At 34.1% G+C, this 16,338-nt stretch overlaps 1 protein-coding gene across 2 annotated transcripts in view; it reads right to left on the bottom strand.

Annotated features, from left to right (window-relative positions):
- FMN1 (formin 1) overlaps positions 1–16,338 on the bottom strand; it is a 132,344-nt gene that overhangs the window by 96,590 nt on the left and 19,416 nt on the right. For both annotated transcript variants that reach the window (XM_061998578.1, XM_061998579.1), the window contains exon 3: positions 8,429–8,490. In XM_061998578.1, coding sequence (XP_061854562.1) covers positions 8,429–8,490 — 62 coding nt within the window. The remainder of the gene's footprint in view (positions 1–8,428; positions 8,491–16,338) is intronic.

Raw genomic sequence — 16,338 nt, 5'->3', positions numbered from 1 at the left:
CTGAATATGAGAAAAAAATTGCTTTGTTTCAAGAGTTTTAACTTACAATTTCAGATTTTTTTTCTTTCTATCAGCAAAATATTCATCGTTGCCAAATTTATACCCTGTTCCAAAACCAGAAATATTAGAAGTAGAATTTTGAAACTACAGAAAATTGCATACTTCACTCACAGAAACAGCTTAAGATTATTAGATTCAAACATCTGCTGTAGTAAATTTCAAAAAGCAAATAATTTTGTCAAGTAGGCATTGGGTACATGTTTCCAAAATCAAATGGCAAGGTAAAATTGATACTACTTAATTTTTAATGGTTTTTATACTTCCATAACCACATTTCACTTAATTTCTCTTGTGGAGAATTGTTTCTTATGTTACAGGGGTCTTCCAGATCTGTCAAAATAAAATGCCATCATATTCACAGTATGTGTTTTATTTTTTTCTTCAGAGTAAATGAAATCTTTCCTCAAGGTGACAGCATAAATTAACTTTCAAAGATTATTATAAATGTAGGGTTTTATGATGAATTTTTTTAGAAGAGTTTAATTTCAGCCCTAATCAGGCAGAGTGCTTTGTAATGTGTCTAAATTTGGGCAACAGTTTAGACTTGATGAAGTTTTAAGGCTATAAATTATCTTGTTGATCTGTACACACATTTTAAATATGTAATACCATGTCCATGTCCATGTCTTGAAACAAAGTTAAAGAGATTTTCACTGTATTCAATATACAGAATATGGTCTGTGTTAATTTTTTAAATAAACAGGAGAATCCCAAGATCAACACATAGAACTAACAGCATTCTGCAGCTGACATGCAGTCCAGACAACACAAGTTCATACAGTGAAATTGTATTGATGAAAATAATAGAGTGACAAAATAAGACATGGCAAGTAGTAGTGAAAAAACCCCAAACAATGACAAAAATAGTCTTCTTAAATATTCAAGCTATCTGATAAAGAAATAGTAACAATGTACACATATGAAAAAAAGAAAATAAGGATGAAAAGCACCTATTCTACAAAAAATATGGAAAATACAAAGTCAATGGAGGAGAAGGGGGAGAATCATCAAGAATTCGATTATAGAGTATGACACAAACATAAACTTTATGTTTCTAAAACATGATTAAGCACTGAACTGCATAAGATCTGTATGTACCATCAATAACAGTTCTAAGCTCACTTTCTGAATCGTCAACAAGAGCTTCTTGCTAGATTTTTGTGTACGTGTATAAACTCTGTAGAAAGTTATAGCTTTATTGCTCTTGTCCTTTCCTGCCATTCACAGGTCTGCTTCTCTACCTTCTCTAGCACTGGCCATGCAAATTTTATTACAGGGTTATTTTTCTCCTGATGGGATTTTGCTATTTCAGGAAATACATACTTTAAAGACAATCTTGCTCCCATTGTCTTGGAGCCTTAGAAGTACTGAACTTGATATTTTAATACAATTTCATAGGATTTCAGTACCTTTTTTCTCATGTCTTTAATGCTTCTCTTAATCTTTGTATTTTCACTGTCTTGCACTTCAGAGAGGCTCTACACTGCACAGGGAGAATTCCATCATAAGGACAAAGTAGCCAGGAAGAAGATTCATAGACACACATTATGCACACAATGGTGAAACTATACATTTAGTATCTAAGCCCAAAAGACTGAAACAATTCAACTTAAGCAAGAGTAGTATCAATAATTAACCGCAAGCTGAGACACTCTCATCAGTAACACCACATGGAAATGCTGAAAAGACTGAACAGCTCATTAGGAAAGACTGACTAATAAACCTTTGCTGACCTTGGCTGCTCCTTTGAGCTGCAACTCCACTTCACTAGAGAAGCATACAAGATACAGATTTTCTTCTATTTGAGCATGCTGGGAATGAAAGCTCCATCAAGAACACAAAAAATAACTAGCCTTCTTATGGATGCATTTCATCTTGTGAAGGTTAAAAGTAGCAATTTCATCATCCTGAAGCAAAATTTTATCACCAAAAATCAGCATATTGTCCACTACTTAAATGGTGTTTTGTTAAATACTGTGGCATATCAAAGCTTTCAACACTAGTCATCATTGGCCCCCACATTTTAATAATAAATTTGAAATTGTAGTGACTTATGAGAAATTGTGAAATCCCTATCCTATGCAAGAATTTACTTATGCATTAAAAAAAAAAAAGTGAGAGGAACAACAAAAATAAAAATTAAAAATATTCCTTTCTGGAAAAAAAAGAAAGATAAAAATTCTTACCTAAGAAGAAATTTTTCAATTTAATCTATTAAAAAAAAAATCTACTTTGGTATAATAGACTATCTTAGATAGACTTAGATAAATTCAAATATCTTAGAATGTTTTGATTCGGTCATAAAGCATCTAACTTCTAATGTTCTTTCTGAAGCTGAAATGCAATTTCACTTTTACATTTAAGTAAAAGACATTGTAAATTGTCAAATTAAATGTGAAATCACCCACATCTATAACACTTTTTTATTTTAATAAACTTTCTGGCCTACAATAGCTTTAAACTCTTTTCACCATTGCCTCCCACAGTTGAATACAGCAGGAAGGAGCAACACCTTTTGTTATACTCATAATTAAAGAGCAATGGAAGCATTCACAAATGACCATAATGAATGTAGAAGTGAAAAGACAATAAAGCAGGGAAGGACTTGCACAGCATGACAGATGTAAAAAGAGATTTTTCAAAGAATGAAAAGGTCATCATATAGGTAAAGCTTTATTACTTCACACAGTAACTGGGAAAATGTTTTATGCCTTTATGGTCTCAATATAAAATAAAAATTAATCATCAGACAATTTTGACTGGTGATTTGACCTTTCATGTTCCCTTTTCTTTCAGATTTTTCAGCCTTTTCCTGTGGCACTTTGAGGCACTTTAATCTCAATTTATTATATGAAATTATTTTCAGAATTAAATAAATTGTTCTGTGAAAAGGAAACTACTTTCTATCTCCTTCTACATTTCAGACCCTGAAATCTTCACAAAAATGCAAACATTACTAAGGAGATCACAAAAGTCACTATGAAAACCCACAATACATTCTCAAAAACAGGCCAGCCTGTTCTTCCATAATGTCATAGGTAGTTATGCACTAATAGCATTACTGTTTAATTTTTCTTCAATTTTAATATGTTCATAACCATATTAGATGCAAGTACAGATATTTCTTTCTAAAATTTGCAATGAAATGCTTTGAGAGACACAGGAATACCATTTTATTGCACAATACTTATTGTATAATTTACAAACTATTTATAGTTCCTATGTTATTGTTATAAAATATCTGTTACTATTTCTTATATTGTATCTTCTATAATGTGCATCATGTAATATATAGTGATATTACTATAAAAGCTTATGGTTATTGGCTTAAAATACTACTATTCTCAGATTGAGAATATGTAAAAGATGTGAGTTGGTGGAAGCCAAAAGGATCAAATTGCTGTGTAATTGAAGATGAAGGGATATTTGGTGCCCTGTGATAAAGGGAGGAAGGACAAATTAGGGGATAAACCTAAATTTCCACTCATTTTATCAAATGAATTGATAGAAAAGAAAAATTAAAAAGTAAGCTGCACTCTTCTACAGATGTGTATTGCATTAGCTATTAAGTACTGCAATCAGAATATTGTCTTCAAGTTAATTCGTTCCTTCCAGAAGATGGTAGTCCACCTACAACGCAATGATTTCAAGTTAGGTCACTGTAATCTACATAGTAGGTTATTAGATATTGTAGGCTTGACTTCGTAGAGAATAATACTATTAAGGTGAAGACAGATACTACTTATCTATTAAGCAACTTTGCTTCTAGTTCCATAGTGTCCAGATTCACAAATAATGGGCAGGATGTTATCACCACACATACAGTTTAGAAGGATGAAATTTGCACACAGAGCTGTGACGGGCTTTAGAAACAACTTCTTCTGAAAGACTTAGCTGACATCTAGTGGCAGGAGCAGGAAAAGTAAAAAAAAATCACAGTGGAAGAAAAGTTTAACTTCTTAACAACAGATCATTCAAATTTTCATAAAGCAGTGGTAAAAATTTCAAGTAATTATTTAAACATAGAAATTCTTAAATTTAGTTAAAATTAAATGAATAAAAACTAATTCTATATCTACAACTTATATACTCTTTCTAAAGATTATCTTCATGTGGATAATTCAGTTGAATTATGTACTTTAATGAATCCATTAAGAGATGTTCTGAGTTACTGTGATTGTTATGCAATATGAGACAGTAGAGATTCATCAATAATTGGCTTGATGTAATAATGCTGTAATCTTATTTTAACTCATCTGCACACTACATTACAAGAACTTACTTCAACTGATAGCAAGAAAGGGAAAAAAGCTTCAAGTTACTGTAATAACATAATGATGACCTCAAAAAACAAACACAATTCTGTCATTCACCCTCCCTATCTGGTGACTTTTTTAGATCCTTCAAGACTGCTATTTTCACTGCAAGTTTAATATTCTATAGAATCATCAGCCCTTTCAAACTGGTGGTATGGGTAAAGCTGTTCATACGAAGTTCATAGGAAATCAACACAGGAATAACAAATCTGAAAGAATAAAAATTCATAAGGAATTTCATTCAAAATGTCAAGAAAAAATAACTTTCAAAAGAGACAGTACAGAATGATAAGACACTTTCTATTGTAAAAATATCTTTTTCACCTTCAGAGGATAGCTTAATAAATTTTTGAGAACTTTTCTCTATATATATCTGCCAGAGAGCCTTAAGATTAACAAAGAATAACAAAGAATACGGGTCTTACTCCTACTTTTTTACAGAGAATATATGATGCTCAAACTTCTTTATAAATACAAGGTATGGGATTTGAATCTGTTTGCAAAAGAGCCTGTTCAGAGAATTTTCTGTCTGTAGGTTCTTTCAGTACAGAGTATGCAAGCATTAAGCCAAGCATTTCCAATAGCTGGGATAATTAACATTGTTTTTCTGTTAGACCTTTAAAGAATAAAATGCAAGAAATTATTGCATTACATAACAACACAGTTTTACTTCTCTCTATGTTCCCATATAAAATTTTACAATGTGAAGTTCTGTATGTACAGCAGTATGTACTGATCCTTTTTAAAAAAATTATTTTAAGTGTTTCTTTCATTTCAAATAACAAAAAGTCACAAGAAAACGAGTATATAGGCAATGCCTAGCCTTCTCTACTGTATTCCATTTCTGCCAGTGAAAATGATAGTAACACAAAGAATGAACAAAAATAATATCCCTTGGCTGTTATATTTAAATAATATGGATTGAATTCATACTGAAATGATTTCAGAGAAAAGCAATATTTTTTACATAAATCATAGAATCATAGAATGGTAGGGGTTGGAAGGGACCTTTAGAGATCATTTAGTCCAACCCCCCTGAAGAAGCAGGTTCACCTAGATCAGGTTGCATAGGAACCAGGTAGGTCTTGAAGACCTCCAAGGAAGCAGACTCCACAACCCCTCTGGGCAGCCTGTGCCACTGCTCCCTCACTCTCACAGTGAAATAGTTTTTTCTTATGTTTAAGTGGAACTTTTTGTGTTCCAGCTTCATCCCATTACCCCTTGTCCTGTTACATTCTACTATAGAAAAAAGGGATGTCCCAACCTCCTGACACCCACCCTTTAGATATTTATAAATGTTAATAAGATCTCCCCTCAATCTCCTCCAGACTAAACAGCCCCACTTCCCACAGCCTTTCCTCATATGAAAGTTGTTCCATACCCCTGATCATCTTGGTGGCCCTGGCTGGACTCTCTCCAGCACTTCCCTGTCCCTCTTGAGCTGAGGAGCCCAGAACTGGACACAAAACCCAGGAAAAATATCTTTGAAATTAAAGACAAAATAATAAAAATTAACACTAGAGATGCAGAGAAAAATATTTTGTTCTTCAAAATATTTGAACATCAGGGACACAAGGAACTAACAATTTATGATTTACCAAAGCAGCAGGACCATGTAGCTGCATCTGACTGTCAGATTTCACACACTATAAAAAAAATAACATGCTGCAATAAGATTTTACGTTCTCTTCACAAAATGAGTAAGTTTGTGTTGATCTTTGGACACAAGACGTATTAAGCACAGTGGAAGTAAATCTTTACAGCCTAAATGTTTTTTAGATTACTAGACTGACACTATATAGAAATTTTCACACTGCATTCTACATGTTTATAGAAATAAAGAGCACCAGAGCAATTGTACAAACAAAAAGGATTCATCTATGATGGGTCACATTCTAGTACAACGAATTCATTGTCAAGAACATACAGAAAAAGAACAAGAATGCTACTCAGATTGCATAGCCTTCAGAAGTCCCAGAAGCATGTGATAGTGTAATTTATTCATCGGTACTACAAACCATAACCTGTGTGCAGACTGTTTCAGGAACCCTTAAAACACTAATTGCTGGAAATGGTACATTAGGGCAACATTTCTCAGTAATTTAGTCACTACACATCTTTTATGAACCTGATGCCTAACATCAGGCTGGGCTGAGGTCCAAAAACCAAGCTGCATTCTTTTAAGGAAAAGGCATGAAGACAGTGGTAATAGAAGCAACAATAAGTATACATTCATAATCAATTATTTTTCTGATTATCATGATGTAGAACTTACACTTCACTGCTCTTAGCTAAAAGGCCCACAAAACATTTGTATCATTTTTTTCTGGCTTGCCTTTGAAACTGCAAAGTAATATATTACTACCAGTACCACGCATAAAAATAGTCACCAAATGCATGCAGTATAAGAAAACATGATCTCTAGGACATTGCTGCAAGGAGTGCATAAGTCTTCTACCAATTATGAACAACAAATATTTGCATTTTCGTTCATTTCTAATTATATTTAAAATGGTGAGATTTTATGCTGCTGAAGGTTACATCACAATTTTACTTTTCTGGAAACAATCCACTCATGATTTCTTTATGACTAGACAAGATATAAACATAATTAATCATTATCATATGTGGGTATTTGAGGAAAAAGAAAATAATCCTGATTTTTTAAAAGTCTGATTTAAAAGGGAATGTTTATATAATTCTAAATTATGAGGAGCAAACAGATTAATCTATGTGCAAAATAAACATTATTCTAATGAAAGATGAAATTGAAAAAATGTGCAATTTTTCACAAATGCCTGCCAACACCTGCCTCCTCTGCCTCTACTGTTTCCAGGGTTTCTGGAGATGCACAAATGCATTTTTCTTTCCCACAGAGACTATATATTCTCTGAACCAGCTTGTCCAAAAGAATAAATCCCCCTTGCATACATCAGCTGTTCTTATGTGGGGGAAATACAGTAATCTTTGTAAGAGTTAATTATTGGTAATATTTGTTGTACATTACTTTCACATATGCTTAATGCTAGCTTGTATATCCTGTGCTGAATTTTAAGAGAAGCTGCATAAACCAGACTCTTTGCCTGTCCTGTCCACTTCACAAGCTGCCACCATCATTCTACCTCTGTCTACTCAAAGACCTCATGAATCTTTCTCAGCTTCATAAATTTTATGTTCATTATGTCCTGGTCTCTGTGCAGACAGAGATATAAATACTTTGAGTAATGCAAATACTATACTCGCACCAGTCAAATGATTGCTATATGTGATCTGCCTAGGAACATGGTCGATGTATCAATATACTGGATTATGAGACTCCCTATATTAGTAAATTTGGGGTTTTTCCAGTCTATTTGTTTGCCTTAATGAAGATAAAGACAATATGGGCTGTTATATACTTGATGACTTGATACTAGGGATTTAGCGTATGAATCTGTATTAGAACATAGTACAGTTATGCTTAAGAATATATTGTAATTGTTGAGAAAAGGAAGATGATGTTAATTTTACTTTAAACTGGGACTGCTCAGCGTATTCACTTTAAATTATACTGTCATTTAAGTTCTTTTTTTAATAATAAAAAAACTGTGTCATTTCTGATTTTGTCAATCAGAACATTGGTCAAGTTTACACTTACAAAACCAATCATCAACAAAGAACATTCAATACAAAGTTTCTAAGTCTCACAAACAGAACTACTATGCTGATTTTTCAGTTTAAAATTGTAGAAAACTGCTTCTACAGAAGTGTGTTTCACTAAGAAAGTGTGACTGGTTAAATTCCAGTGCTTTAATATAAAAAGCAAATGTAAAAGTACTGCACTGCTGAGTTAGAGTATTACAAAGGGAAAATATGTAAAATTGCTTTTTGCCATCATATAGGAACACATGTATGGATTTTAACTAGATTAATTTTAACCAAGATGTAAATCAACTCAAAACAACTTTTATAAAGAAGCAATTGAATTCTTAATATTTGATGGAAAGTATGTGCTTGCAGTACCTAAATCTGAAAAATGCACTAGTCTGGGAAAGAAAAAAAAAAAAGTATACCTTTAATGTTTCAATTTCTTCTTTGTGTTCTCTCTTTAAGTGCAAAATGGCAGCTTGGTACTCTGTAAAAATAAAATAATGTACATTCCATCAGTCAGAAAACTATGTGCCATCTCCAGCATAGTATACTTTGTACAACACCACTGGGTCCAGAATGCAGAAGTAGGCTCTCAAATAAAAGACTTTTTACAATGGTAATGGAAAAGAAAATCTGAACACAGTAATTAGTATTATTTTCTAAGACCAGACAACCAGATTTTCTATAGTGTTTCTGAGACAGAGGGTAAACCAAACAAATCTTCCATTCTGAGAAGGGAAAACAAGGGGAAATATCATGAGAAAATTTTAGTTCTGCTTAGCTTTTCAGATAAATGTAGAGCTGATAGGGTATTATGACATACACATGCATACACCCCCCCCCCCTTAACTCTAAAAAAGAACATGCATTAAATACAACTATTTAAACTGAACTGTAAAGAATAATTACTATGCACTAGCAAATTGGATAAAAGAGAAATAAGAAATATAAATGAAGGCTTGGAAAAGTACCCAACAGGAAGACATACACAGAATTCTTTGTCTAAATTCTATCAGACGAAGACTAATTACAGGACTTAAGTACCTTCACAAGGTACTAAACATCTCTTCCATTTAGTGAAAATGGAACAAAACCAAAAAGTGTAACAAAATTGAAAATATGAAACTTTAGCCAGATAAACTTAAATCAGCAATGAAAAAATGAGGAGGCTGGGCATTGATTACACAGGTTTAGTGATGGCTGAAATATTAACGTGTAGATGTATTGAATGGACCTCTAGAATCTGGGTCTCATACTATGGTTTCCCTCAATCCATACCATGGCTACATTTGGCCAGAGGAAGACAGAGGAGACCTTTCACTATAGCTGTGTAATTATTTAAGAGGAGAGTGTCTTCTGTAAGACATTGGCCCAGAAGCTACAGTCCTCCTAAACAATCAACTGGAGTTCATTCTTAGACCATCAAAACCCCACTTTTATCTGCTTCCAAATAAATATTAATCCAAAAGTGTACTTTCAGTTCCCTGTCTAGTTCCCAGTTCTTCTGCTTCCTTAACTAAAAAAAGAAATAAAATCTAGTTTAAACAAGGATTTTTAAAAGTTCAAAGATTTTAAATTTTACTGTCAATACTAAGGGGTTTGTACGGTCCTTAGAATAGTAGATACAACAAAACAGCATTAAAACACCAAAGCATGGACCAAGATCATTAAAATATTGCAGTGTTCAGGTGCTTTTTAATTTTATTTTCTTTTTTTCCTCACCTTTCATTTTTTTCTTAAGAGCACATGAAGGAAAGACGAAAGGAAAGATAACCTGGTCATAATCCTGAAATGTGTATGATGGTGAAGCTTTCAATGCAAAGCTATTTTTTTTTAAATGCAGGTGAAGCTACATGCAAGCAGCTGAATTGACACACAAAATCAAAAGGAAAAGGGATTGATATTTTACAAGATGCAAAAGAAAAAATTTCAGTAATTCCAACTGTAATAGCATCTATCTCAACTACTCCATCTTCTACAAGAAGTCTCTGCTTAGAGATTTCCAGCATACAAAAATTGCCTGATTGCTCTGCTGGATTCACAACCAATTAGGTCTACGGGCTTTTAGATTTTCCATTGTTAATTCCTTTGACTGTTTGCTATTCCCTCTGGACACAGGCTCTGCTTATTCATTCAGCTAAACAGGAGTTAATGAAGTAGTGGCCTCAGGTCCCCAGAAGAAGCTGTGACCCCTCTGGCACCTCAGCTAGCTAAGATCTTACTCAGTTTACAGGGCATGAACCTTATGAATATCCTGACTTAAAGTTTAGCTCTTTAAGGTCACATGACAACTGAAGCAAACCACAGACTGAAAACTCTGCTAACAATCACTTCTTGGTTTGTCTAACAGAAGGATACAGACTTACAGATCTATCTTAACAAAAGATCTACTTTTACATTGGATTGTCCAATGCTTAACATTCTTTGGGATTTGGTTAACAGAGTCATAGTCCACATATGCTAACATGGACATGCACTGACATCAAATGCAGATTTTTCACCATGTCTAACCATTTCCAAAACTTGTTTATTTTCTTATCATGACACAAATGTTTGTGCAGTCAGGATGATGGAAGAATCCCCATGGATGAAACTTAACAGCATAAAATGTTAAAGAACTTTAAAAAAATAAGTATATGCAATTTTTGTGACACTTGACACGTTTCTTTCACTACTTTTTCTAGCTGAAAGCTCAAATTCTAGAGATTGCTTTGTTTATTCCTAGTTCTAAAGCAGAGGTAAAATAATGAGTAATAGGTCTTTATGGTTTGCTTGTTCCTCAAAATATTCTTAGAAAGTACTAGATTATAATAATTAATAAACCTAATTCATTACTTAAAACACTGCCACTGCATAAAAGCAAGTGTATCATAAATTGATATACTGTAACACTATTAATTGTCTACTACGCAGTAAACTGACATTCCACAGCACAAGATTCTTTTTTTTTTTGAAGAGAAGAAACTATTTGGAAAAAGCTGACACCCAGCAAAGTACTTCTGAATTCTTCTGAAGTGAACATTTATTTCTGAGTATAAGAAATTACAATGAAAGTCAAATCGTATCACAACTATAGTTTTGTACAATATAAACCAACTCATGTCCATTCCTTTTATATTTTTTCCGTGAAGTCATCTTAACTGGTATACCTTAACTGATATAAGTCTCCATGGATAGTTAGCATCCCAAGAAAATATTCTGCACACAGAGATGGTAATCTGAATTATTAAAACAATTCCGAATTTGACTATCAAGAATAATCACATCCATATAATTCCAAAAATCAGTTTTGAACACATTGACAACAGGATATTTAATTATGCAGTAGTGTTGGGATGCTGCTTAGAACGTTAAAATCACAACAGTAAATTATGACATGTTAATGGCAGGAACTGAACAGAAAGCAAACTATAACTTTAACAGTTATATACTATATATACACACATATATATATATTCACAATATAACAGAAAACAAACTATAAATACTGGGTTCTTAAATGCCATTTAACTCACAAAAAGTGATCCATCTAGACTACAGAGACAATCCACAAATACTGTTACCTCTAAATTATCACTGAGTTGTCTAGGTTACAAATTAACTATGCCAGGGTTTAAGAAATCTGATACTTTTCTGTGTGTAGTCAGCCTGATTCTCACATAACCATTGTAATTCACTCAGCCTGATTTGTTCAGATGCATGAACATATGTGGATAGTTGTCAGAGCCAGCTGAGATATAAGGTTGCAACTGAATCGTATGACCTCCCACTTCCTGATGCTGATGCAGAAGTAGAGCTTCTAATCACAGAAACACAGAAGAGATAAAGCTGGAAAAGACCTCTGGAAGTCTTCTAGTCGAACCCCTCCCCTAAAGCTGGTTGCCTAGGTCTATCTCCAGGCATGTTTTGAATGCTTCCAGGAATATCCATCCTCTTCACCCTCTCTGGGCAACCTCTGCCAGTCCTCAGTCACCTTTACAGTGAGAAACCATTTCCTGAAATTTGGCTGTGTTTCACCACTGAAAAGAGTCTGGATGCTGCTTCTTTATACCATTCCTTATAGATGGTCTTGTGTCACAAGGTGAATTTTTACTGTATTCCATGTCAGCACATCATTTAGTTTGTGTAATGTTAGGGGTGTTGTATTTTCTGAGGTTTTAAAGTCTTTGATTACACTGGGTAACAGAAGGCTGATTGTACAGACATCCTGTTGTGTTTGCCTGGTCTCCAAACAGTCTGCTGGCAAGACAGTGGCTGTAGGGCATAAGTGAGTTAGCTATCCCTAATGCAGATATTACTCTAAAGGGCTTTTGAAACAAATAAATCAGATACAAATCAGATAGTAAGTGCTCCTATCCTGAAAAATGACCACAAGTAAATTAAGACTTCATTACTGAGAAAACAAAAAACTTGGTCCTTTACATTAGGTGAACAAGAAAAAAGAAAAAATCTCACTGCATAGATTCTGCTCCAATCACCTCTAACTCTTTGTTTTTGTTTACTGCTTCTAATTTGTTTCTTTTTCCATTCTTCTGAGACAACATATTTAATATTTAAGAAAAAATTAATATATGATGGATTTCTTTACTCATTCTTTAGTTATAGAACTTGATGCTTCCTTTGGTTAATAATAATAAAACACTGCAGCTAAAGCAAGCTTTCATGAAACTGGATGTTTTTCTAAGATAGTGAGATAAAGTAGATACACATTATAAAGTCTTAAACACAAATATCTGTTACATCTGTTGGAAGTTAGTAAAGTATTTTAAAATACCAGGTTCATGGAAAATGGTTCACTAAAACATATTGATTTTAAGTACCATGAAATTTAGCAAAGTACATGGGAGGCTGGATAGAGGCCTCAGTGAAAACTAAAGATATGCAGTGGTATGACAGTGCAAGAATACATGCTCTCTGCCTCTAGGATTTGTCATATGTATTTTGCATCCAATGTGCATCTTACACCAACACTAAACTACAAAAATTGTGTCTACACATAAAAGCAGGACAAAGAGGTGCTTATGGGCTAGTTGAAGTCACTTTTCCAAGATTCAGGTTGTATCCAGATCAGTTTCAGGGGAATAGCTATTACCCAATGAAGGTACCTCCAGTTAGAAAAACTTCACTAAGGCATAATATGGGAAAGAATAACTGCATAAGTAAAAGAAAATATGTAGTTTGGGAAGATAAGCTCAAAGCAGCAGAATGCTGGTAAAAAGCAGCTAAGTTCTTCCGAGAAAACGATTCAGTTTCCAGAAGAAACTCCAAAGTGCAGTGAATTAAGCAAAAACATCTTACTTTGGGATTTCATGTCACATATTCCTATTTTACATAGGTTTGGGGGCATAATACTGTGGTAGTTTGACCCTGGCTGGATGCCAGGTGCCCACCACACGACTCTATCCCCCACCTCCTAAGCAAGCCAGGGAAGGGGAGAAAATAAGATCGGAGTCTCGTGGGTTGAGATAAAAATAGTTTAATAAAGAAACAGCAAAGCTGCACGTGCTGGAAGCGAAGCAAAAAGCAGATAAAGCTGTTACTCTCTACTTCCCATCAGCAGCGATGTCCGGCCACCTCCCGACAAGCAGGGCCTCAGGTACACGTAGCAGTTGCTTTTGGAAGGCCAGAAATGAATCTTTCCTTCCCTTCCTGCTCCTCTCCCCCAGTTTACATTACTGAGCTGATGTCATATGGTACAGAATATCTCCTTGGTCAGCCTGGGCCAGCTGCTCTGGCCATGGTCCCTCCCAAGATTGTGCCCACCCACAGCTATTGGTGAAGGTGAAGGTGGGGGAAGGATGCTGGAGGGACAGCCCTGATGCTGTGCAAGCAGTAGTCACAACATTGATACCAACAGTAAGCACAGAACTGCAAGAGCTGCTGTGGAAAATCACTACCATCCCAGACCCACTACAAATACAAAGTCTGTTTTTGTTCTTATTTCTACAGGCCTCTGAAGAGATAAACAGAACTGCCACAGTGCAGATTGGTATGACTGTGAAAAAAAAAATCAGTTAAAAAAATTATATCTCTGTTGATATCAGCTAACCTGGCATCCTGTCTCAGTAGTCAAAAAGTAGGTTAAATGTTAAATTCAAGAACTTCCTAAACCAGAAAAGTTGTTTGCATATTTGGATTTACAAGTGAATTCCTCTTCCATGAATGTTCATTGCTGATTTTAAAACTCCTGCAAGCAGTCATTCTTGCACCAAAGTAATAATTGCACATTAAGTAAAGCCCCTTTTGTTTATTTTGAATCTTCACTTGTTAGGTTAATTTGATGCTTCCAATTCCTGTCCTGTCCAGTTGAAAGAATATTAGTCTGCATAGGCTTTACTCATTAGAACATGTTCTATATTGTTGACCAAAGTTCATCCTTCCCTGAACCCTCTACAGTTCTACTGTACCCTCTCTGAGTTGACAAACTACAGATTACCATGTAATTCAATATGTGCACATTTACACAGTGGCATTATGATGATCTAGAGTAATTTATCTTCCCTTTCCTATATCTTTGATTTCTTTCCTACTAATTCCTACCACTTGCTAGTGCTTCATTTGTTTTTTGATCACTAGCAAGCACTGAGCTAACGTTTCCCAAGATCTATTTTACGATCAAGCTCTTATTTTTAAAGACTAATGATCAGATCAGAGACCATTATTCTCTATATGTATCAAGGATTTTTATTCCTCAAGTGCAGATCTTAATAGTTCTATATTTTAGGTTTTCTTTGACTTCCCTCAATCTTAGATTTTTTTCAACTTTAATTTTTTAAATCTCCTTAAAAAAACCCAATCAGTCTGATGGGAGAATGCTAAATTTGAATAAGGACATTTTTTAACTTTAGCTCCATATACATATTTCAATATTCACTGTATATTAAATGTTATCTCTTGCAAGACCATATTTGGGGATTTTTTTGTATTGTTTGTTAGAAACAGTATTATCTAGTATAGATGAACATAATTATGATGAAAACTATAAAACTGGGAGTAATTTCCATAATGAGTACATGTATTATACATTCTGGTCACAAGAATTATTGGAAATCTTCACTGAAGGAGACTGAGAAAATGTAAAACTAGCCACTTCCACTGGGTGGCAGTTTTTTACTCCGATAATTTTTCTCATTTTTTGCCCTGAAGTAAAACTATAATTCACCAATTTATAGATATAAAAATATTGTTATTTATTCTGGATGTGAGCTTGTTATGTCATTAGGTTTTTATTTCAATAAAGTCTTTGTTTTTTTGTCTTGCCTTTTCTCTAATTATGAGCTTATTAAATTTAACTTGGTAGTAACACATAAATTCGAAATTTCCTTGCTCAACTGTGTGTCTTTATAAGGTACTTGGGGGAAAAAAAAAGCAAAACCAACCACAGTTTCTGCAGTCAACTACACTAATGTCCTGTTTCTGTTATGCCAGTCATAGATTTAGTCAATATGAGAAATCATTGTAACTTTACTTACAATCATACTGATTGGTTCTCCCTACACACAACTGCAGGGAAAATTAACTATGAATAGTATTTTATCTGACTTTGAACAAGTATTTTAGCATTGAACATTGCAAAAACAGAATCAGTGCAAACCTCGTAACATTCATCCTAAGCTAACTTCCAGATTTAGTATCAGTCTGCTTCATTATTTTCAAATATGTTGGCAATTTGGATATCTGAACATGAATGAGTCCATCAATATTTAGAGCCCCAGCTATTCAGCTTTAGTGTTTATCCTTCTAGGATAAACTTTATCTCCATGTACAATTACACTTGTAACTTCTGTTGGCCTGTTTAGGTCTATAGTTTCTACAGTGAAAGCTGAGTGAGAATATTAAGGTCTTAAGGATACTGAATGAAGGGCTTATTTTGAGTTAACTTCTTTAAAACATACAGAATTCTCAAATAATCATACCCCTAATATTTTTAGTTACAAGTTCAGAGGACCTTCAAAATCTGAAACAAATCTGTATGATCAGTAAATATTGCTTACTGTGGTCAAGAAGTTGATTAGGCCAGAATTCTGAAGCTTTTTGGGGTAGAGATGAGTAGTAGGATTTTCTTTTTTGATTCCATCAACAATTCTAAGGTGTTGTTTACCGATTTGTTCCATTGGAAAGAAGGGGAAAAAGATATTTTTATGGGATAGGCAAATGAAATACTTTGCTTATTTACTCCAAGCAGGCAGTAAATCTTGTTAAGTGGCCTGTAGCTCTAAATACTTCAGTGTTTTGAGGCCCTACACACCAGCACCAGGGTCCTGTAAGATACGGCCCATTTTGAGTGAGAGAAATGAGAAGTGCTAGCAACTGAATTGTGAAGAAGAGAAAA

This window comes from Colius striatus, chromosome 6, assembly GCF_028858725.1.
Source record: "Colius striatus isolate bColStr4 chromosome 6, bColStr4.1.hap1, whole genome shotgun sequence".
NCBI lineage: Eukaryota > Metazoa > Chordata > Aves > Coliiformes > Coliidae > Colius > Colius striatus.
This window is presented reverse-complemented; position numbering and strand designations above follow the sequence as displayed.